General features: G+C 44.3%; 2 protein-coding genes and 1 long non-coding RNA gene across 6 annotated transcripts in view; 1 reads left to right on the top strand and 2 right to left on the bottom strand.

Annotated features, from left to right (window-relative positions):
- Positions 1-4,159: 4,159 nt before the first annotated feature.
- On the bottom strand, positions 4,160-9,030 carry NDUFC1 (NADH:ubiquinone oxidoreductase subunit C1). The gene is made up of 4 exons (XM_077860988.1): positions 8,897-9,030; positions 8,431-8,534; positions 6,023-6,102; positions 4,160-4,321 (listed from the first exon to the last, which is right to left on the bottom strand). The coding sequence occupies exons 1-3, from the start codon at positions 8,979-8,981 to the stop codon at positions 6,043-6,045; spliced, it is 249 nt and encodes an 82-aa protein (XP_077717114.1). The 5' UTR covers positions 8,982-9,030; the 3' UTR covers positions 4,160-4,321; positions 6,023-6,042.
- A 361-nt stretch (positions 9,031-9,391) lies between these two features.
- LOC144291459 (uncharacterized) lies at positions 9,392-16,481 on the bottom strand. Of its 2 annotated transcripts, none has more exons than XR_013358725.1 (3): positions 16,240-16,481; positions 12,516-12,621; positions 9,392-11,355 (listed from the first exon to the last, which is right to left on the bottom strand). It is a non-coding gene; the product is annotated as an uncharacterized LOC144291459 (long non-coding RNA). The 2 variants fall into 2 exon arrangements; XR_013358724.1 differs by lacking the exon at positions 16,240-16,481 and adding an exon at positions 14,806-15,128.
- NAA15 (N-alpha-acetyltransferase 15, NatA auxiliary subunit) overlaps positions 15,308-21,546 on the top strand; it is an 83,928-nt gene continuing 77,689 nt past the window's right edge. For 2 of the 3 annotated variants that reach the window (XM_077860986.1, XM_077860985.1), the window contains exon 1: positions 15,318-15,644. In XM_077860986.1, the coding sequence (XP_077717112.1) occupies positions 15,591-15,644 (54 nt within the window). In that variant the 5' untranslated portion in view covers positions 15,318-15,590. Of the gene's footprint in view, positions 15,645-21,546 lie in introns of all 3 variants that reach the window. The other variant, XR_013358723.1, reaches the window with a different exon arrangement.

Below are 21,546 nucleotides of genomic sequence, written 5' to 3'. Positions count from 1 at the left end.
GATCATTGACAAAGAAGATATTAGCCTTGAATACATATTGTAAGGGGCCTGTATTGGCAATATTAATCATACTTACTCAAGGCTTAAATGCTATAAACTAAAAGGAATTTTCAAAGACGGAGTGATTTCCTGGACTCCATCAAAAGTTAGAAAAAGCTTTGTTTTTCTTTCTTTTTTTTAAAGATTCTATTGATTTACTTATTTGAGAGAGAGAGAGAGAGAGAGAGAGAGAGAGAACACACACGTGTGGGAGTGGGGGCCAGGGAGCAGAGGGAGAGGGAGAAGCAGATGAGGGGCTCAATCCCAGGACTTGAGATCATGACCTGAGCTGAAATCAAGAGTTGGTCATTTAACTGGTTGAGCCACCCAGGCCCCCCACAGCTTTGTTTTTCTTAACATTAAATTCTTAGGCTATCACCTGTACTTTCAACAGATCAATATAAAGTGTACTTTATATAGATCAACATAGATACACCTACAGGAGTACCTAGGAAGACAAATTGGCAATGAAGAAAGCCCTGATAAATCCTTTTGATGGGCCAAAATATTTAGATACAATGACAGAGAAAGGTCATCAAAGGTGGTAAATGCTTAAATTATTCTTGGAGGTGACTCAGTACACTCTCCACCTACTCTTCTTTGGCAAAATAAACATGAGATGCCCTAGTACTTCTGTATAATTTTCCTAAGGTATCATAGCATGTTACTACAAATTTGGATGGCTCAGGACAGCAGGAAGAGATTCTCACAGTTTGGGGCCCTCAAAGCTCGAAATCAAGATGTCAGCAGGGCCACGCCTGCTCTGAAAGCTGTAGTGGAGAATCCTTCCTTGCTTTTTCCAGCTTCAGAGTTTGTAATAATCCTTGGCTTGTAGCTGCATCACTCCAATCTCTGCCTCTATCATTACACGGCCGTCTTCTTGGTGTGTCCATGTGTCTGTCCCTTCTCCTAAATATGCCAATCATACTGGATTAAGGATCCACTCCATGCCTGTATGAGCCCATCCTAACTAATCACATCTGCGGTTACCCTATTACCAAGTAAGGTCACATTCTGAGATACTGAGGGTTAGGACTATGACGTTATCTTTTTTTTGGGGGGGGGGGGACACAATTCAACCTATTACTTCTTATACTTGCAACTGAGTTTATATAGCTTATTTTTTCCATGGCAACTTAAGAAAATAATTTAGGGACACTTGGCTGGCTCAGTTAGAAAAGCATGCAACTCTTGATCTCAGAGTTGTGAGTTCAAGCCCCACATTGGGTCCAGAGCTTAAAATGAATGAATGACTAAATAAATGACCACCTCACAGCTACTAAATATGAAAAAAGCTCTACCTGATTGTCTAAAAAAGACTTTATTTGGGAGAGTGAAAGAGGATGAGGGGGTGGGAAGGGAGAGGTAGGGAGAGGAGGGAGGGAGGCAGGCAGGGGCACAGGGAAAGGGAGAAGCCAACTCCTGGCTGAGCAGGGAGCCCAACCTGGGGTTCCATCACAGGATTCTAGGACCCCAGGATCCTGACCTGAGCTGAAGGCAGCTGCTTGACCAACGAGCAACCCAGGTGCCCGATTTTGATCAGATAAAAAACAAAAACTTGACTGTAATTAAAGGATTTTGTCTGCATCTTCTCTTTAATGGAAACTCTCTTATATTATCACTAAAGAAACCATAATGTGACCACAGTTCCTCTTGGGAATTCAGAATCAGAATGAATATTGTTCCGTCCAGCTACGTTCTTCAACTAAGATGTAAAGCTAGGACCTATGAGACTGTGGCCTCTTACAATGTGGATCGGGTTAGAGAATTGTACAAAGAAAACAGCAGGGCCAAGAGCAAGTCTTGATAACATTGGAGTTCCAGACTCATTATTACTGGGCCCAGGCGCATTCCTATCCTTGGGGTCTGTATCCTCGGAACTCTTTTTTGGCTTAACCCAGTCGGAGTGAGGTTTCAGTATTTAACTTAGGAGGCATTTCTACTAGTGCCGCTGTGTGCAGGGCTCTAGGTTAGTGATCTACATCCGTGCTATGCAGTAAAGCGGCCGCCAGCCTCATGTGGCCATTTAAGTTAATGAAAATGAAATATTCAAAATTCAGTCCCATCAATCATATTCCAAATGCTCAACAGCCACACGGGACTAGTGGCTACTATACTGGAGAGCAGACAGGACGCGTCCATCAGTAACAGGAAAGTTCTTTTGGACAGCCTGGTCACGAGGAATGGCTCCCCCTGGAGTCACACAGGCAGAGTCAAGATCGAGGTCCACACCGGGTAGGCAGCTAGGTTTGCAAAGCCTGACATAGAATGGATATTGTTTATATTTTATTTCCAACTAAGGTTATCAGTTTCTGGAATTTCAAGTGTCTTGGAGTTTTCAATTCCCTTTTGGGAGGTGAATTTCTCAGGGTTTCTTTTAGTGGAACAGTTTGATTTGGGAGTTGATACCTGGACTGCTTGTTTTCTATTACCATGTGGTGCTGCTAGTCCCCTACTGCTACCGCAACAGTGTTTTAAAACAACACAAACTTATTATCTTACAGGGTTTTTTTGTTTGTTTTAGGTGAGAAAGCCAACACAGTTCTTACTGGACTAAAATCAAGGTGTCAGTAGGACCGTGTTCCTTTCTAGAGGCTCCAGGGGAGAATTTGACTTTGCCATTCCTCGGCTCTTGGCCCCCTTCCACCTTCAAAGCTAGAAACGGCCAGCTGTGTCTTTTTCACAGCACATTACTGACACCCTCTTGTGTCTCCCCTTCCACTTACAAGGACCCTTGTGACTTCATTGGGCCCAAATGAATAATCCAGGATAATCTCCCCCTTCAAGTGTCAAATTTAGTGATTAGCAAACTTAATTCCATCTGTAATCTTAATTCATTTTTTCCATTTAATCTAACATATACAGATTCCAAGGAGTAGGCAATGGGCATCTTCGGAATCTATCACATGTACCACAGTGCTGTTCAAATCACTCTTCGTCTCTGGTTTTTGCATTTGCATAAATATGACATTGGTCTATGTAACCCCAAGGTCCTGAACCTGTAACCTGAAACCCCAAGGTCCTGTCTAGGTCTATCAGCTAGGGCTCCAAGTTAACAAAAGTTTATAGTAACTATTATATCTGGTCTTTCACTGAACTTGCATCATATAATTAATCTAAAAATAATATTAAACTCAATTTATGTTCGGAAGTGACTTCCAAGGATATTAGGCCATGAATCTCCCAGAGTAAGTGTTGGCCACAGCCCCAAACACAGACAAAACCAATTATAATACAGTAAGTCTTTCCACTTAACATCAGAATGGAGACCTTAATAATGAATTTTCAAATGTACGGTACCCTAAGCATTTAAGTCACAAATGAATGAAGCAGCATATAAATAAATCTTAACTGACACACAAGAAAGGTTCCCTCCCTCCCTCCAAGAAAGGAAGTTTTTTTTTTTTTTTTAAGATTTTATTTATGTATTCATGAGAGACCGAGAGAGAGAGGCACAGGCAGAGGGAGAAGCAGGCTCCATGCAGGGAGCCCGATGCGGGACTCGATCCCTGGACCCCAGGATCACGCCCTGAGCTGAAGGCAGACGCTCAACGGCTGAGCCACCCAGGCGTCCCCACAAGAAAGGATTTTGATGAGGGATAAATGAAGTGTATTTTATTTTGTACCTATTAACCCTCTTTCCTCTTCCCCCCTTTCATAGACATTTGCTAAATCATATTACAAAAAGAAAAAACAAATTGGTGCCATAACTGGTGAGTACAAAAGCCATACAAATGACAATCATTGAAATTCAAGGAAGTAAGAACACTCTAGTAATAAGAGTAAGTGATTCACCTTTCTGACTTACCGGAATGGCTTCTCTCAAAGAAAACAGTATTTGGGTTCTTAAGTATTTTGAAATATAATGTAGTTTTATCACCTTAACACACTCAACAATATTTGGATTAGAAATGAAAAGTTGGTATACGGAGTAAATCCTTCAGCAGCGATTTTTTTTTTTAGCAGCGATTTTTAATTTATCTCCTTAACAAGTTTTTTTTTTTTACCAACGTACCCTTATTACCACCGACCCCATTATCAGATGGTACTTTCTCCATCAGAATACTTCAAGTTATGTACTTTAGAACTGACATTTTCTACATAGTTAAAATATGCATAATCTGAATACATTAGTATTTTTATTTTTTCATTTAAAGATGCAAAACACAAATGCTGATTTGGCATACATTCACATATTCACATATAACTTTTTCTCTCATGTTTACAACTTAACAGGTTGCTGAATCCAAAGGAACTAGTATAATCACAACATGGAGCATACCTATAATGAAGAGAAAAAAATTAAAACTGTATCATTAACCAGCAGAAATAATATTAAACTGAAACCATTCTGAATAATTTACCTCAGAGTATCTGGTAAAGTCTAGAAAGTAAATCCACAAAAAGTATCAACCCTTAATTGTGTTAAGTTTTAGCAAAAAATTTTTATGTGACCTATTAAGAGAGTAGCAAAATCATCCTGATTTAAATATCGACTTCATTTTTATCGATTGATTGGCTGACTGTAGTAGGGATAGCAAGGTGATATTAATAGGAAAAGAGAAGTGAAAAAATTTGGATAATCAAACCCTAGAGAGCCGAGCTTGAGAGTTGTTACGTATTAAAAAAAAAAAAAAAAAAAAAAAAGTGTATGCTAGTGATTACTATTATCAAGCAGATTATAACTTACCTACTTTATTTTTTAAAAGATTTTATTTATTTATTTGACAGAGAGAGAGAAAGAGAGCACAAGCAGGGGGAGCAGCAGGCAGAGGGGAGAAGGAGAAGCAGATTCCTTGCTGAGCACAGAGCGCGATGCTGTCATGATCAGATCCTAGAACCTGGGATCATGACCTGAGCCAAAGGCAGATGCTTAACTGACTGAGCAACCCAGGTGCCCCCAAGTTACCTACTTGAATCAATCTAATTCTTATTAAAGCTGAGATGTATGTGATTTTTCATTTTGCAAAAAGATTAATGTAAAATTTCTTTAAAAGGATTTTCAGAAATAAACTATGCATTTACATATATGTAGACATATAAAGTAAACTCATTCCTTCTTTTCTTTTCTTTTTTTTTTTTTTTTAAGGTTTTATTTATTTATCCATGAGAGACACAGAGAGAGGAGCAGAGGGAGAAGCAGGCTCCATGCAGGGAGCCTGATGAGGGACTGGATCCCAGGACTCCAGGATGATGCCCTGAGCTAAAGGCAGACGCTCAACCGCTGAGCCATCCAGGTGTCCCTCATTCCTTCTTTTAAATCACTGAGCATGCAGAGAAGAGTACCTTGTTCACAGCTAGATTTTACTAGGAACTGTCCAACTGGGTGTTAGTTGTAACAATCATAATGAAATGGTCATATGGTAAAAGATTTCCCAATCTATTGCCCTCATACATTCACCTGTTCTACAAATATTAAATTATCAGCAGGCCCAAGCACTGGGCAATTTGCTGAGTACAATATGATTAATAAAATAGGATTTCTGGTCTCATGAAATTTACTCAGGTGTCACATTTAACAAACAGATATTAAGAAATACATGAATAATGGTAACTTGTCTTCAATGTTATGAAGTCATTGTGTACAGTATATTAGGTTTACAAAAATGATACGATTTTGATTTCATTCTTAAACACAACTTTCTTTGAACATAAACAAAGCATGATTGAAAATGATGCTAAAAATATTTATGCTGAGAGATGCTTCAGCTAAGGTATTAAAATTCAAAAATTTGTCACAGACAGGAATATCAGTGCTAAAAGTATAAACTCAGTAGGGGCACCTGGCTGGCTCAGTTGGAGTTGCATGCAATACTTGATGTCAGGGTTTTGAGTTTGAGCCTCACATTAAGTTTAGAAATTACTTAAAAGATGTAACAAAAATATATATAAACCCAATAAAAAAATCAACCAAAATACATTATTTAAAAAGAGGTCAAATTAACTTGCATAATTTATTAATCCTATAAAATTGCATACTTACTATATTAGTATTTCAATGGTTTATTCCAACCCATTTCTTCTTTTATACTCTAAAACATCTTCATTATGTTTTTTGATTAGCTAGAAGTAGATAACAATTAGAATTAGAAATATATATATAAATTATTCTAGTTAAAAATAAAAGGCTAAGAGATGCAAGTCCAAAAACTATGAATGGTATATACTAGTTCATTTTAATCTAACATACTAAATTTGAGGAGAAGATAGCCTTTAGGAGTTTATTTTTATTTATTTATTTTTAAAAGATTTTATTTATTTATTCATGAGAGACACACAGAGAGACAGAGACACAGGCAGAGGGAGAAGCAGGCTCCATGCAGGAAGCCCGATGTGGGACTCGGTCCCAGGATCATGCCGTGAGCCCCCCAAGGCGTCCCCTTTATGAGTTTAAATTCAACTTCTGTCAAATAATTTATTTCATTTAGCAGGTAATTAACGTAATAGAGTAAGTTACTACAGAGGAGTTAAACCAACACAACCAACCAGAACGGAGTCATTAAATGAGGCCCATGCTGGTTGCTGTGTTACATCTCTAACCTTAGATGCCGGACACTGTGAGTCACCATCCCCATCCCCAATTGTCTGTGTGTTAATTCAATGTCTCGGGACATAGAAACTTTCTTAGAACCACCGTCTGACAGAATCTGCAACCAAAACAATGGTCGATACACAAGGGTGACATTTGCTGCAAAGATCCAAATTACACTCAGAGTTCTCGGCAGCAATCAAGCTTTTTGGGGAAAGCTTTAAATTAAAACTTCATTATAACAAATATTTTTTTAAGACTAAAAAAATTTTTTTAAAGATTTTATTATTTACTCATGAAAGACAGAGAGGCAGAGACACAGGCAGAGGGAGAAGCAGGCTCCCCACGGAGCCCCATTCGGACCTCGATCCCAAGACCCTGGGGTCATGCCCTGAACCCACGGCAGACACTCAACCACTGAGCCACCTGGGCGTCCCACAAATATTATTTTTGAAAGGATTAGTTACTATTGTTATGTTGTAAACCACGTTCACCATCTCTTACTCCTTCCCATTATCAACAAGCCATTTTAATGAGAAAATTCAAAACAAGAGATCTAAGCATTGGAGGTGGGAGGCAGTAAAGAAAGCCCCAAACCCATGAGATAAAAACAAACAAATCTTAAATACTAACATAGCACACAGACTTTGAGTTAACTTCAAAAAAAGGTGTCTACAGAGAGGCAGTATTTCACGGTGGTCTACAGTGTAATTCTGAAGTCAGGGAGAATCGGGTTTAGCCAACTAGTTTCTCCAAGTGTTTTCTTTTTTTGTTTTTTAAATAAAATATTTACTTATTCATGAGAGACAGGCAGAGGGAGAAGCAGGCTCCGTGTAGGGAGCCCGATTCGGGACTTGATCCCGGGACCCCGGGGTCACACACTGGGTCAAACGCAGGCGCTAACCGCTGAGTCACCCAGGGATTCCCCTCCAAGTGTTTTCTTTATCTATAAAAAGTCAGTGATAACAGTACCTATTACACAGTGTTGTTGAAAAAGATTAAGTGAATTTTTATATGTAAAGCACTTGGAGGGAGGCCCAGGCGGCTTAGCGGTTTAGCGCCGCCCTCGGCCCAGGGTGTGACCCCGGGGTCCCGGGTTGAGTCCTGCATCAGGCTCCCTGCATGGGGCCTGCTTCTCCCTCTGCCTGTGTGCGTGTCTCTCTCTCTCTCTCTCTGTCTCTCATGAATAAATAAATAAAATCTTTAAAAAAATAAATAAAGCATTTGTAATACTGTAAAGAGAAAATAAAAACCTGCTACACACAGAGTACGATTTCCAACAGTGCATTTACCCAAACGTTGATTAAAAGCTTGTGTTTTGGGAGTCTAGTGGGGCTTAATTTGTATTGCTTGTCCATTGATGATGTGTCCGTATAGCATCTGGAAAAAAAAGTCTTCGTAAAACCCAACGGCAGGGAGGCCCGGGTGGCTCAGCGGTTGGGCGTCTGCCTTCGGCCCAGGGCGTGACCCCGGGGTCCCGGGTTAGAGTCCCACGTGGGGCTCCCTGCATGGGGCCTGCTTCTCCTGCCTGGGTCCCTGCCTGTCTGTCTCTCTCAGGATGAATTAATGAATGAATGAATGAACCCAAGGGCAGCCTCCATCCTCATTAGCCAGTAAAGGACAATCCCTCCTGAAACTGCCGTCCGTCCTAAACGGATCGTCATGCCAGTTAACAACGACCGGCCTAACTCCGAGGCCGCTGCAATCTCCCTTCCTTCTGCTGGTCCCGGGGTTCCGCTGTGAGGTCGCACGCGCTGAGCACTTCCGCGAACGCGCGGCTGGGTGGGGGCCGGGGCCCGGCCCCGCGCGCCCCCGCGCCCCCCCACGAGCGGGGCCCGCGCACCACGGGGGCGCCAACTCACGTGGATCCACAGGGCGACGGCGGTGCCCAAGGTCAGCCCGACCTTCGGCCAGTCCGGGCGGTCCCGCGGCGGCTCCCGAACGTAGAACTTCCACCGCGCCCGAGCTGCAGGCGGAGAGCGGACGCGCAGGTGCCTTAGCGTCTCTAACCCTCCCGCCCCGCCCCCCCGGCGGAAGTGGGCCTCGCCTGCCGCCCCGCCCCCACCCCCGGGCGGAAGCGGGCTCGCAGCTGCGGGCCCGCCGCCCCCGTCCTCCGCGCCGCCCTCCGCGCCCGGGCACTGGGCTCCGCCGGCTCTCGGGAGCCCCAAGGCCGTTCGCAGGGACCGAGAGAGGGCGGCGGCGGGCGACGGCGAGCCTAGAGTCGGCGCTGCGACCCGCGGCCCCGACCCCGCGCCCCCGCCGGCTGGGCCCGCCCCGGGGGCGGCAGACGGGCAGGCCGGGGCAGCCTGCGCCGCCAGGAGCACTCACGGGCGCTCGGGAGCCGGGCCGGAGCCAGGAGCCGGGCCGGAGCCAGGAGCCGGGAGGCCGGGCGGCACAGCACGGGCGGCGCCATCTTGCCGGGCGAGGCTCCGCCTCCTTCGGGGGCGGGGCCTCGGGGCGGGGCGGGGCGGCCGTGCGCCCCCTGGCGGAGCGCGGCGGGAGCTCGCGGGCGGGGCGGCCTCGCCTGGTGGGTGGAATGGGCCTCCGGAGGCGGTGGTGGAACGAGGCGGGGGTCAGGGGGGTGGAGGGGTCATTTATCCACTTTGCTGCCCCGTTTCAGGCTCCTGCCCCAGGGATACTCAGCAGATCTACTAAAATCTTTATTTTTTAAATATTTTATTTATTTATTTATTTATTTATTTATTTATTTATTTATTTGAGACACAGAGAGAGGGAGAGGCAGACTCCCTGCAGGGAGCCCGATGTGGGACTCGATCACGCCCTGGGCTGAAGGCGGAGCTAAACCGCTGAGCCCCCCGCCCCCCGGCTGCCCAGATTTAGGAAAATCTTGCAACATGAGCCAGAAAACTGAAAAAGAAGCGTCGAGCAACAACTAGGACTTTTAATTCTGTGTTCCAAACGCTGTGTGTTATGCATCCTACTGGTTTCTGTGCATCATTTCCTTTCACCTTCATAACGACCGCTTGACAGGCCTTACTATCCTCAGGTTACAGATAAAGCTCCAAGAAGGCAACTGGCTCGTGCAAGGGGACATACCGTCTATTTGGAAAGACCTCAGTTCTGGAAGCCTGTTCACACGCACTATCCTAGCGAAGCTTCCCGAGGCTGCGAGGAAAAGAGAATTCTTCGTATTTCGGAAGTGCCCTGACCTGCTCAGGCTTAGGATCCCACAGCCAGGGGAGGTGGGGTTCAGATTGGGGTCTTCTGAGCCCAGCTCTGCTGATCCTCAGTAGCCCACCTGGCAGCCTCCCCCAGTCCCGAGGCCCCGAGCTGTAGAGAACAAGGTTCCAAGAGGCGAGTTTATTTTTTTTTTTAAGGATTTTATTTATTCATTCATGAGAGACAGAGAGAGAGAGAGAGAGAGGGAGAAGCAGGCTCCCTGCGGGGAGCTCGATGCAGGACTCCATCCCAGGACCTCGGGGGTCACGCCCTGGGCTGAAGGCAGGTGCTAAACCGCTGAGCCACCTGGGCTGCCCTTCCTTGTGCTTTTAAAATGATGCTAAGTGGCATTAAGTTTAAAGGATTATAGTGTTAAATTATTTCTTTTACATATATACGTATTTTTCATGGCCTTTAGATATCAGATTGGATTGAGAAGTGACTGCACAAAATCTGGCTCAATTATGAAAGATAAAGCCTATCAACAGTACAATGTCTTCGGTGGGCAAAATCAAATTGTTTACGACTACCAGATACTTTCTAAGCTCCCCAAGGACCACATAGGATAGGTTTTATGTTACAGCTGTAGTACTGAGGCATAGAGACAGTAAGTAATTTGCCTAAAAATCAAAAGCTGCGAGGCTTTTGATCCTGGAGACCCAGGATCAAGTCCCACATCAGACTCCCTGCATAGAGCCTGCTTGTGTCTCTGCCTCTCTCTCTGTGTCTCTCATGAAAAAATAAACACAATCTTTAAAATACGAAAAAATAAAAGCTCAATGAATATTAGCAAATCTCTTTTCCTTCTATATATATTTTTTTAATTTTGTTTTTCTTTCTTCCTTTTTAAGTAAGCTCTGTGCCCAACATGGGGCTTGAACTCACCACTCTATGTCCAAGAGTCTCATGTTCAACTGATTGACCTAGCCAGATGCCCATCTCTCTGTTTTCTTTAGCAATATTACTGGTAAAAAATAATAATTATTGACCAATGAATAAAATCATCGTACAATGCTTTCTTGTTCATTTTTACGTGCAACTGAATGGCTAACTAGATTGCTAACTGTGAGTCACATTATAGTTTGTAACCTGGTTTGAGCTTCCTGGCCTCATGCTCAAGTAAGCAAACCACCCAACTAACATGCTGAGTCAGTTGTTGGTTCTCAACTTCTTGTCCGCTCAGCAACCTGACAGTTGAATATTCTTTCTACATCATCCCTTGGAAGCTTGTCCTGACACAGCTTTTGCTAGTATCTAACAAGTCGAAACAGAAGCCGTGTTTAGTCAGAGCATACAGAGCCAGGAAGCAAATTACCAAGTTCAGTACTGCTGTTGGAAAAAGCTGGTTTGTTCTTTTGGTTCCTGTATCCTTTTACTTGTGTATATTTTGGGAAAGTGATGAAATACAAGTGCATTCCTCTCCGCGTGTTAGAGCTGATGGAACCCTACACTTGGGAGGAGGCAGCTGTAGGTGAAACTCCATCTTGAGAAGAATCCTGATGAAGCAATTCCGGCCAGGAGCTCATAGCCACAGATATTTTGGTAGAAGTTGCTACATTACATGCACTTAAGCATTTCCAGAGTTTGAATGCTAAAACCTTTATGACCTAGGCAAAAGGGGAAAGGATTTGAGTTAGCAGCTAGAAAACTACAGTTCTAGTCCCAGATTTTTTCCATTGGGCAACATCTTACTCAATTGACTTCTCATTTCTAGGAAGAGTGAGAGAAGAGCAAGAGTTGAAAGAGTATAAAATAGAAGATCAAAAAAAAAAAAAAGATCACTACACTTACATTTATTGATTTATGATGCAAGAGAATTTCATATATCAAATTTAGGATCTGGAGAGGGTATATCTGATATATCCGCACACCTATTTTTTTTTTAAAGATTTTATTTACTTATTTGAGAGAGAGAGACAGAGAAAGAGTGAGTGGTAGGAAGTAGCAGAGGGAGAGAGAGAGAAGCAGCCTCTCTGCTGAGCAGGGAGATTCTCGTAGGGCTGGATCCCAGGACTCTGAGATGATGACCCAGGCAGAAGGCAGATGCTTGACAGACTGAGCCACCCAGGAACCCCAGTTTATTTGCGAATTTTTATTTAAAAGTCAGAAGGGGGCACCCTGGGTGGCTCAGCGGTTAAGTGGTGCCTTCAGCCCAGGCATGATCCTGGAGACCCAGGATTGAGTCCCACGTCAGGCTCCCTGCATGGAGCCTGCTTCTTCCTCTGTCTGTGTCTCTGCCTCTCCCTCTCTGTGTCTCTCATGGACAAATAAAATCTTTAAAAAAAAAATCAGTTAGAAGCAGGGGTGCCTGAGTGGTTCAGTCTGTTAAGCATCTGCCTTCAGCTCAGGTCATGATCCTGGAGTCCCAGGGATGGAGCCCCACATCAGGCTCTCTGCTCAGTGGGGAGGGAGTCTGCTTCTCCCTCTCCTTCTGCACTTCCCCACTTGTGTTCTCACTCTCTCTCAGATAAACAAAATCTTAAATCAGAAGCAATCACAAAATGTTGAACATTTGTTAAATCTGAGTGACAAATATATGGACTTATGCTGTATTTCTATAAAATTTAAATACTTAAGAATTAGGGCATAAAAATGTCAATAGAGAACATCTTACATATATGGAGAGGGAGAATTTTCACTCCACATATCCTTTTCGGAGAACTAAAGTTTGAAGGTAAATTATTTATTATTATTATTATTATTTTTGTGAAGAGGCATTTTGACAATAGTGATATGCAAATACTTAGGGTAAGATGAATGTACTAACCATCATCATCCTCATTGTCATCATCCAGCCTTGGACATATTAACTTCCTGCACAGCTGTCATTCACAGCATATGTGTTAAATGGAATCTCTGTCGAACACTCGGATCTATGAGAACATATTTTATTATCGCATTCAGGTTAGCAAGTCACTGATTGTATGGTCCAACTGTTATCTATGGGTGCATTTTTTTTTTTTTTAGATTTTTTTAATTCATGAAAGACAGAGAAAGAGAGAGGCAGGGACACAGGCAGAAGGAGAAACAAGCTCCATGCAGGAAGCCTGACATGGGACTCGATACCAGGTCTCCAGAATGACGCCCTGGACTGAAGGCAGCGCTAAGCCGCTAAGCCACCTTGGCTGCCCCTAGGGGTGCATTTTAACTAGGAAATGACCATATATGTTGATGCAAACTTTGTGAAATTTTGAGTCTTAAAAATTTGTTATCCACCATAAAAAGGGTAACATTTACCAAACTATATTTTTGGCTTGACTATTAGGTGCTCAGCCTTTTGTGGGGAATACTATTTGTTTCAAAGATCAGAAATTTTCTTCCCTGAAAGGGGTGAATAGTGGATATGAAACCAGAGATTTGAAAACCAAAGTTAGTAGCGAAACTAAAATTATCACAAGGTAGATAATTTCTTACTTCTTAATAGTTTAGATGGTTAAAAGAAAGACCTCTTGGGGGCAGTGAAGTTCAAAGGTTATCACTGAATGACAACTGTTTTTGTGAATTGTTTGTTCTTAGTTATATATATATATGATTTTTTTCATTTGCTTATGAGAGACAGAGACAGAGGCAGAGACACAGGCAGAGGGACAAGCAGGCTCCACGTAGGGAGCCTGATGTAGGACTCGATCCCAGAACCCCGGGATCACACCCAAAGATGAAAGCAGATGCTCAACCGCTGAGCCTCCCAGGCATCCCTGTTCTTAGTTATATTTTAAAAAAGTTAAGGTTAAGCTTAGGACGCCTAGGTGGCTCAGCGTTTAGCACCTGCCTTTGGCCCAGGGTGTGATCCTAGAGTCCGGGATCCAGTCCCAGGATGGAGTCCCATGTCGGGTTCCCTGCATTGAGCCTGCTTCTCCCTCTGCCTATGTGTCTGCCTCTCTCTCTCTCTCTCTCTGTGTCTCACATGAATAAGTGAAAATCTTGGGACGCCTACGTGGCTCAGCGGTTGAGCATCTGCCTTTGGCTCAGGGTGTGATCCAGGAGTCCCGGGATCAAGTCCTGCATCGAGCTTCCTGCATGGAGTCTGCTTCGACCCTCTGCCTGTGTCTCTGCCTCTCCGTCTGTGTCTTTCATGAATGAATTAAAAAGTTTAAAAAAAAGTTAGGGTTAAAAAAATGGCCACATTCCAAAACCCAAACATGATTTCCTGTAGATACTTTATTTCAATGAAACTTTTGAAAGAAGATAACAGAATTTGGAGAACTGCAGGATTTTTTTTTTTTTTAAAGATTTTTATTCACTAGAGACACAGAGAGGCAGAGACACAAGCAGAGGGAGAAGCAGGCTCCATGCAGGGAACCTGATGTGGGACTCGATCCCCGGGACCCCGGGGTCATGACCTGAGCCGAAGGCAGGCGCTAAACCCCTGAGCCACCCGGGGCTGCTCGAACTGCAGGATTTGATTGATAAAACCTAAAACCTCATTTATGATCCAGGCAAAAGAAGAGGGCATTTGAGATAGCTAGAAAACCCAAGCATTAGTCCCAGATTTTCACACTGGGAAACATCTCTGACACCTTCCGGGGAGGGTTAAAGAAGAGCAAGCTGAAAGGGGAAACTATCTGGGTAAATGCATTCAAAAGAACAAAGCTACTGCATGTACAGTGTAACTCATGATGCAGAGGATGCTACTGACGGATGGAATTCAGCATCTGGAGAGAGATCATCGAAAATAATCAAGTATATTGGGACGCCTGGGTGGCTCAGTGGTTGAGCGTCTGCCTTTGGCTCAGGTCGTGGTCCAGGGGTCCCGGGATCAAGTCCCACCACGGGCTGCCTACTGCAGCAGTTCTGAGTATCCTTGCCGGATCCTTGGGTTTTTAAGACCTGCGGGTTCCCGGGGATGGGGAGTTCAGCACACCCGCTAGCTTTCAGACAGCCCCGGGGATTCCCTGTCCCCGAGGTCTCCACCCGCTACCCCCCCCAAGGGGACCCAATCAGCCCTGGCCTCTCCGTGGTATGGACTCAGCGATGGAATAAAATGCACTTTAATTCCCGATGCTTCCGCGGCAGTGCAAACACGGCCGCTGAGGACCTGGCTCTCCTGCCAGGCTCACCTTAAGTAATGAACGAAGTCAGCGCGGTTTTCGGACTCCCTGAAGCCCGAGAACAAGCCTCCCCCCCGCCCCCCAGCCCTGAGCCCCGGGGGGATGCCTGCATCCTCCTTCCTTCCGCCTCAGATGCTTGATCAGGCCCTTGATCAGACGCAGGGCTTCTGGAACCCCCTCGCTTCGGCACTGCAGGCTCCAAGCACGATCGTGCGGACCCGGGGAGCCCGCCCAAGCGGGGAGAGGCCGCTTCGGCAGTTCCGAGCACAAAGTCCGCCTGGGAAGGCGGCGGGAAGCGCCGCTCGCGAAGCGCCCGCCGCGCCTGCGCAGAGCCGCCGCAGCGCAGGCCCGGCGGGAGTGGGCGGGGCCTGCCGCTGCCCTAGCCGGCTCCGCCCACCCTCCGGCCTCCGGGCTTCCCAGCAAGCTCTAGGACAGCGGAGGTGGGGAAAGGGGGTCATCGCGCCTGCGCGCTAGGAGGCGTGACCCGGGTGGGAAAGCCCTCCGCGTCCGCCATTTTGGCTGCCTCTGTCGGTCTGTTCAGTTACCACGTGAACCGCCGACGGAGACCCGTGGGGGGGGGAGGCGGCGGCAGCGTTAAGTGAGAAAGGAAAAAACAGACGAGGAGGGGAAGGGGGTGTCGGGGCTGCGCGGCGCGGTGACACTCGAGGCCCGGAGGCGGCGGTGGGTCGGGGCGAGTCAAGGCTGAAGCAGCCAGGGGCCGGCGGCGGCGGCGGCGGCCGGACACAGACTGACCGAGCCGGGCGGCGGCGGGAGCAGCGGGAGGAGCCGGAACGATGCCGGCCGTGAGCCTCCCGCCCAAGGAGAACGCGCTCTTCAAGCGGATCTTGGTGAGCGGGCGACGGCGGGCCGGCACCGGGAGGGCTCGGCCGGCGCCCGGGCCTGTCACCCCTCCCCTCGGCGCCGCCGGGACCCCGCCTCCGTGCCCCGGGCCGGCGGCCCAAGCCCCCCGGCCTCCCCGCCGCCGCCCGGGTGCGCGTCCGCGTGCGCGCCGCGGAGGCCGGGGATCCGGAGTAGGCCCCTACCCCGCGCTCGGGCTCGGGCTCGGGCTCGGGCTCGGGCTCGCGGGCGGCGGCGGCGGCGGGCGTCCCTCCGCCGCGAGGGAAGGGAGGGCAGGCCCGGCGGGCGGGGGCCGCGGAGGGCGGGCGGGCGCGGCCCCCGGGCGGGAACAGGTGGTGCGGGTGCGGCGCCGCTCATTCATTGCCCGTGCGTCCTCCGCGCGGGATGGATGCTCACCTGTCCCCGCCCGCCCCGGCCGGACGCTGCAGAGCCTCGGCCTCCCCGCGCTCGCTGCCTCCTGCCTGCACGGAGCAGGGCACGGACGGTGATTCCTCGGTCTCCCGAGCGGGAAACCGCCCCACCCCGCACCCCGCTCCCCGCTCCCCCGGCCCGGGGCGGCCCGGGTGGACGCGTAAAAAAGTTTACCGAGTTTTCGGTTGGAGACGTTGCGGACACGGATTTTCTTTTAAAGACCACAAAGGGTATGAACGCCGATGCAGAAAATCGAGCAGCCTGAGAACTTCGGAGACGGATCCTCTGGACTGTAGCTCACACTCCCTTGTTTCCCCTACATATTTCCTCTGTGTGCGGTTTGCTGCCCTTTTCTTTCTTTCTTTTTTTTTTTTTTTTTTTGTTCCCCCCTCCCCTTTCTCTCTCCCTCGGATACTATCAATTGCAGTGATGTTTGGAGGCATTGTTTACGTTGTAAACTGTCTCGCGGCCCTGGCGCTAGAAGTTAATACATTGTGGCCCATGTTTGGTTTGCCATTTTTAGCGTGTGGGTTGCCCGTCGGTGCACACGTTTCTTTGTGCAAAGAACGAGCTGTTTGCCAGACTTAAAAAAAGACTCTTCAGATTTAGAGGGTGTGTGCATGAATGAGCGTGTTGGCTGTTTTCCGTCGTGATTGTTAATTAGCTTCACTTTGTTTGAAAAGTAGAACAGTTTTGGGCGTCCCGTCTTCTGGAAATGGAAGGACTGATCCATCTTGAACTAACTTTGATTTTACAAAGATATCCAACGTGCCTTACGGATTGAGTCCATTTATGTTGAAAGATTTACCAGAAAGTCACATCCAGTATCGCATAGCTCTTTTACCTCAAAATCCTTATAGCTATTTTTGGTTTAAGAATAACGAGTGTAGATGGGACTATGACATAGTTTTAACACAATTTATTTTAAATGTTTTAAAAGGCTGATTGGTGTGGAAGTTTGACTGTAATGTAGTTTTAGGATGAAAATTTGTCTTAAATCTTACTCCTTAGCAGTTTTTTTTGTTTTTGTTTTTTTTTTGTGGAAAAAATATTCAAGCAGAAAAGTTGAGAGAAGGGTACAAGGAGCACTCCCAAACCCTTCAGCTAAATTTAGTATGTAACATTTTGCCAGATTTGCTTTCTCTCCCTTTCCGTGCACATAAGAGTAACTTGCAGACATAGAATCCCATCCATAAATGCTCCAGCAAGCATTTTCTGAGAACAAGGAAGTTGTCCTGTAGAGCTATAATACTGTTAATGGTTACTCCCTATGGAGTATCCAGTTGATATTAAAATTATCCCAATTGTTAGAGTAGCAGTTTTTGAAAAACCAAACTTTTTATTTGGAGATAACTGTAGATTTACATGTAGTTTTAAAGAATAATACAGAGATCCCTTGTACCCTTTACCCAGTTTCCCCAGTGCTAATAATGTCTTGCTAAACTGTAGTTCATTATTGTAACATTTTGATATACTCTACCAATCTTATTTAATTTCTCCAGTTTACTTGTACTAATTTGTGTGTATAGAGTTCCATGCAGTGTTATCACAAGTGTAATTACATAACCACCACTACAGTCTGTATACAGAATGGTTCCTTCAGCACAAGGATTTTTCTGTTGCCCTTTTAGAACCACATGCTCCCACCTCCCTTCTAGCCTCTCTACCCCCAAACTATGGCAGCCACTACCGTTATGTTCTGTATTTTTATAGTCTTGTCATTTCAAGAATGTTTACTGAGAAGAATCATACACTATATAACTTTTAGGATTGGCCTTGGTTTCTTTTTTTTTTTTTTTTTTTTTAATTTTTGATCTTGTTTTAATGCAATATAATTCCTTTGAGATTTATCTGAGTTGTTGGCTGTATCAATACTAGTTTGTGCCTTTTTATTGTTGAGTAGAATACTGTGATATGGATGTACCACAGTTCAGCTCTTCATAGAAAGCATTTTTTGATTAAGCATTTTACATATTATTTTTTTTTCTGGTTGTGATAGTGCGGCAGAACTTTTAAGTTCATTGCTAGAATCAAAGTGCTAAAGGAGTTACTATGATAAGGTATATGCAAAAGAAATGCAAAAATTGCTAAAGAAAAGGGGGTGTAATGTTCTTATTATATTAGGAATGAAGAAAGCATTCCTAACCAAAAGCATACTTAGTATTTGCTTTTTCACAGTTGCTTCTGCTATCTCAGTTTTTATGGTAGGTTAGCTCTTTCGATTTAAGCCCCATCCCCTCTGAAAAGCTGGGCATATCTTAATGCCTGTAACCAGGTGTTAGGTTGGTAACTGTTAAATCATTCCACTAGTATTCATCTTTTGGCTACTACTTTGTTAGTTGTACCATACTTGTTTGTAGTAGGTTCCTTTAGGAAATGTAGTTTGTATTTTAAATATTTAAAACCTCAATTACAAAGTAATTTTTTTTTAATTTTTTTAAAATTTATTTATGATAGTCATACAGAGAGAGAGAGAGAGGCAGAGACACAGGCAGAGGGAGTAGCAGGCTCCATGCACCGGGAACCCGACGTGGGATTCAATCCCGGGTCTCCAGGATCGCGCCCTGGGCCAAAGGCAGGCGCCAAACCGCTGCGCCACCCAGGGATCCCAATTACAAAGTAATTTTATGTGTTTGCCTTAATTTTTCAAAGGAAACTCAAAAAGTTTGTGTAGTGGATTCACTTGGCTTGTTTTAGTTTAGGTGATACCTAAAACTCAGTTTGTTGCAAATTGGGCCCTTTTTTTCATGTATTACCTGTTTTCTGACTAAAGAATTGTAAATTGGTCAAAATGCCTACAAAATGTGTCTTGTCTATAATTTGTCTAGAGAAAGGGCAGGGGATGAATTTAATATGGTATATCTATTCTGTATGGGTTTTAGTTTAAAGAACAGTTATGTGTGTTTACCAGAAGTGGTGTTTTTGTGGGCTTTTTGTTGTAATTATACACTATTTCAACAGTTTGGAAAACGAACTCATTAGAAAATGGTGACTTTGCCTACTCTTGATGGTTTGTTTACTTAAATAGTTTGAGAGAATAAACAGATTTTTACACGACTTTTTTGGGATCTAGGTTAAGGGTGAGGAGAATGAGTTGCTGAGGTGGAATGAGATTCACACCTTTTTAGATGTTAGCCCACTTGGACAAGTTGGATATACCCTAATGCTTTACACTCCAGTGTTACCGGCTTGATGACTATTGCTGCCACTGCTCTTCTTTTCCTAAGGTATTAATGTGAGGGCTAAAAGCCTAAGTTGGGAGTATTTAAAATATTAGTCTATTTTTGGACTTTTGCCTGAATGATTTATGTTGTTAGTTAAAAATCTAGAGGACAGAAATTATCTTTTCTAGAAAAGTGGTAAGAGAAGTTAGTATGGCAAGGTGATAATTTTTGTGATTTGCTGAAAACTTAGCATTTGTACCGCACGCACAATAGATCTTTCTGTAGTGATGGAAATGTCCTGTATCTGCTCTGTCCAATATGATAGCTATTAGTCACATGTGGCTGTTGTACACCTGAAATATGGCTAGTGCAATTGAGGAATTAAATTTTTAAATTAAGTTTAAATTCAAATAGCCACATGTGGTATATGGTTACCTTTTTGGACAGTGCACTTTGTGGATCCTTCTTTATTCTTAAAACTTCTCAAAAAAAAAAAAAGCCTTCTCAAGGTAGGGACATTTTTATTAAGGAAACAGACTGAGATTAAGCTTAAAAGCTTAGTGTTTAGATTCAAGAATCAATTTGTTTGTTAGCTCAGGGCATTTGTATCATACCTGCCTAGTGTTTGTCTATTTCGTGGGGGCGGGGGTGGGGAGGTGTCCTATGGAGAGGGAGTTAGGTAAAAGTATTGTGATAATTGTAGGTTTGTAGGTGGCTAGATGTATCGTAGGTACCTGCACATTGTAGGCAGATTCATTCTTCGTGTCTTTCTTTTCTTTTTTTCTCTCCTTTTCTTTCTTTCAATATTTTATTTATTCATGAAAGACACAGAGAGGCAGAGACATAGGCAGAGGGAGAAGCATACTCCCCCACAAGGACCCTGATGCAGTACTGGATCCCAGACCCTAGGATCATGCCCTGAGCCAAAGGGAGATGCTCAACCACTGAGCCACCCAGGCATCCCATAGGCAAATTATTTCATGCAGTGTATTGCGTTTGGAAAAAAGTGCTCTTTCTACAGTTGGATGATACTTAGGTTGGATTTAGTTGCAGGTGAAATTAAGATTAGGAATTGATTGTCAAGTAAATTTTCCGTATGCATGTGGAAGTGCCCTTGACTTAAATTTCTATGTGACAATTCTAGTTTTGCAACTGAATGTGGACAGTAACCTTGAAACTGGTTTTAATATGCTTTTGGCTGCCCTGCATGTGTTCAGAATGTAACAAAGAAATGGAAACAAAGTTTTACCTGCTATGAAGTCCTTTTATTTTGCACACTGTAGGCAATCAAATGTTTAAGCTAGACTACATTTTTTCCCTGAAAGCGTCCTTTGGAATTTGCTAGAATTTTGCTAGTCCTAGAAATTTTGCTCTAATGTAAATATACTATATTGTAAAATACACCAAATACTTTTTTTTTTTAAGTCTGTAAAAATTTTAGGAGAAAAAAACTGTTTGATAATGTGGTGAATTCACAGTTTTGTTTTCCTTTTTATTTCTGCCCTAAATCCTTTCTGGAATGGGATGTAGTATGAATGAACAAAGACATATTTTTATTTAAATTGGCAAAGTGTGTAATTTTGATATTTATTTATTATTATTTTTAAAGATTTTATTTATTTATTAATGAGACACACACACACACACACACAGAGTCAGAGACACAGGCAGAGGGAGAAGCAGACTCCATGCCCTCATAGAGCCAGATGTGGGACTCAATCTCATTCTGAGATCATGACCTGAGCTGAAATCAGGAGTCAGTGGCTTAACTGACTGTGGCACCCAGGCACCCCCAAAGCGTATATTTAAGTGGTTTATTGTGTTAGAAACCTGAAATGTTTCAAAAGTGATTCTTTTGGGTTGAGAGCAGGTTAAAGTACTTCTTTGTACAGATTATTTGGAGAATAGAGTACTCTGGTTTTAAAAAAAAGATTGACCACAGTTTAGTTTTTAATAGTTGTAGGCAACACTGTATGTTCAGAAAAGCATGCAAAAAGTTTAATAGGGAATTGAATTTAATGTTCAGTACTGTGGGCGTTTTAAAGGTGTGCAGTCTTGGGTCATTATTGGGGATTACACAGACTAAGTTTTCTGATGATAATAGAATTGCTATCCCAAGTATTACTTTGAAGCACTGGTTAAAAGAGTTTCCACAGAGGCAGGCATGGTGCCCTATATGGCTGGAGGATTGGAGAACTACTGGCCAACCTGCTTTAGCTGAAGGACTCTTTGTTTAGCATGCATTATTTCCTTTAATATTTGTGCTTTTGACAATGCAGTTCACACAGAGCATTGATTCAAATATATCTTCTTGTTC

The sequence above is a fragment of the Canis aureus genome, chromosome 20, assembly GCF_053574225.1.
Source record: "Canis aureus isolate CA01 chromosome 20, VMU_Caureus_v.1.0, whole genome shotgun sequence".
Taxonomy (NCBI): Eukaryota; Metazoa; Chordata; class Mammalia; order Carnivora; family Canidae; genus Canis; species Canis aureus.
This window is presented reverse-complemented; position numbering and strand designations above follow the sequence as displayed.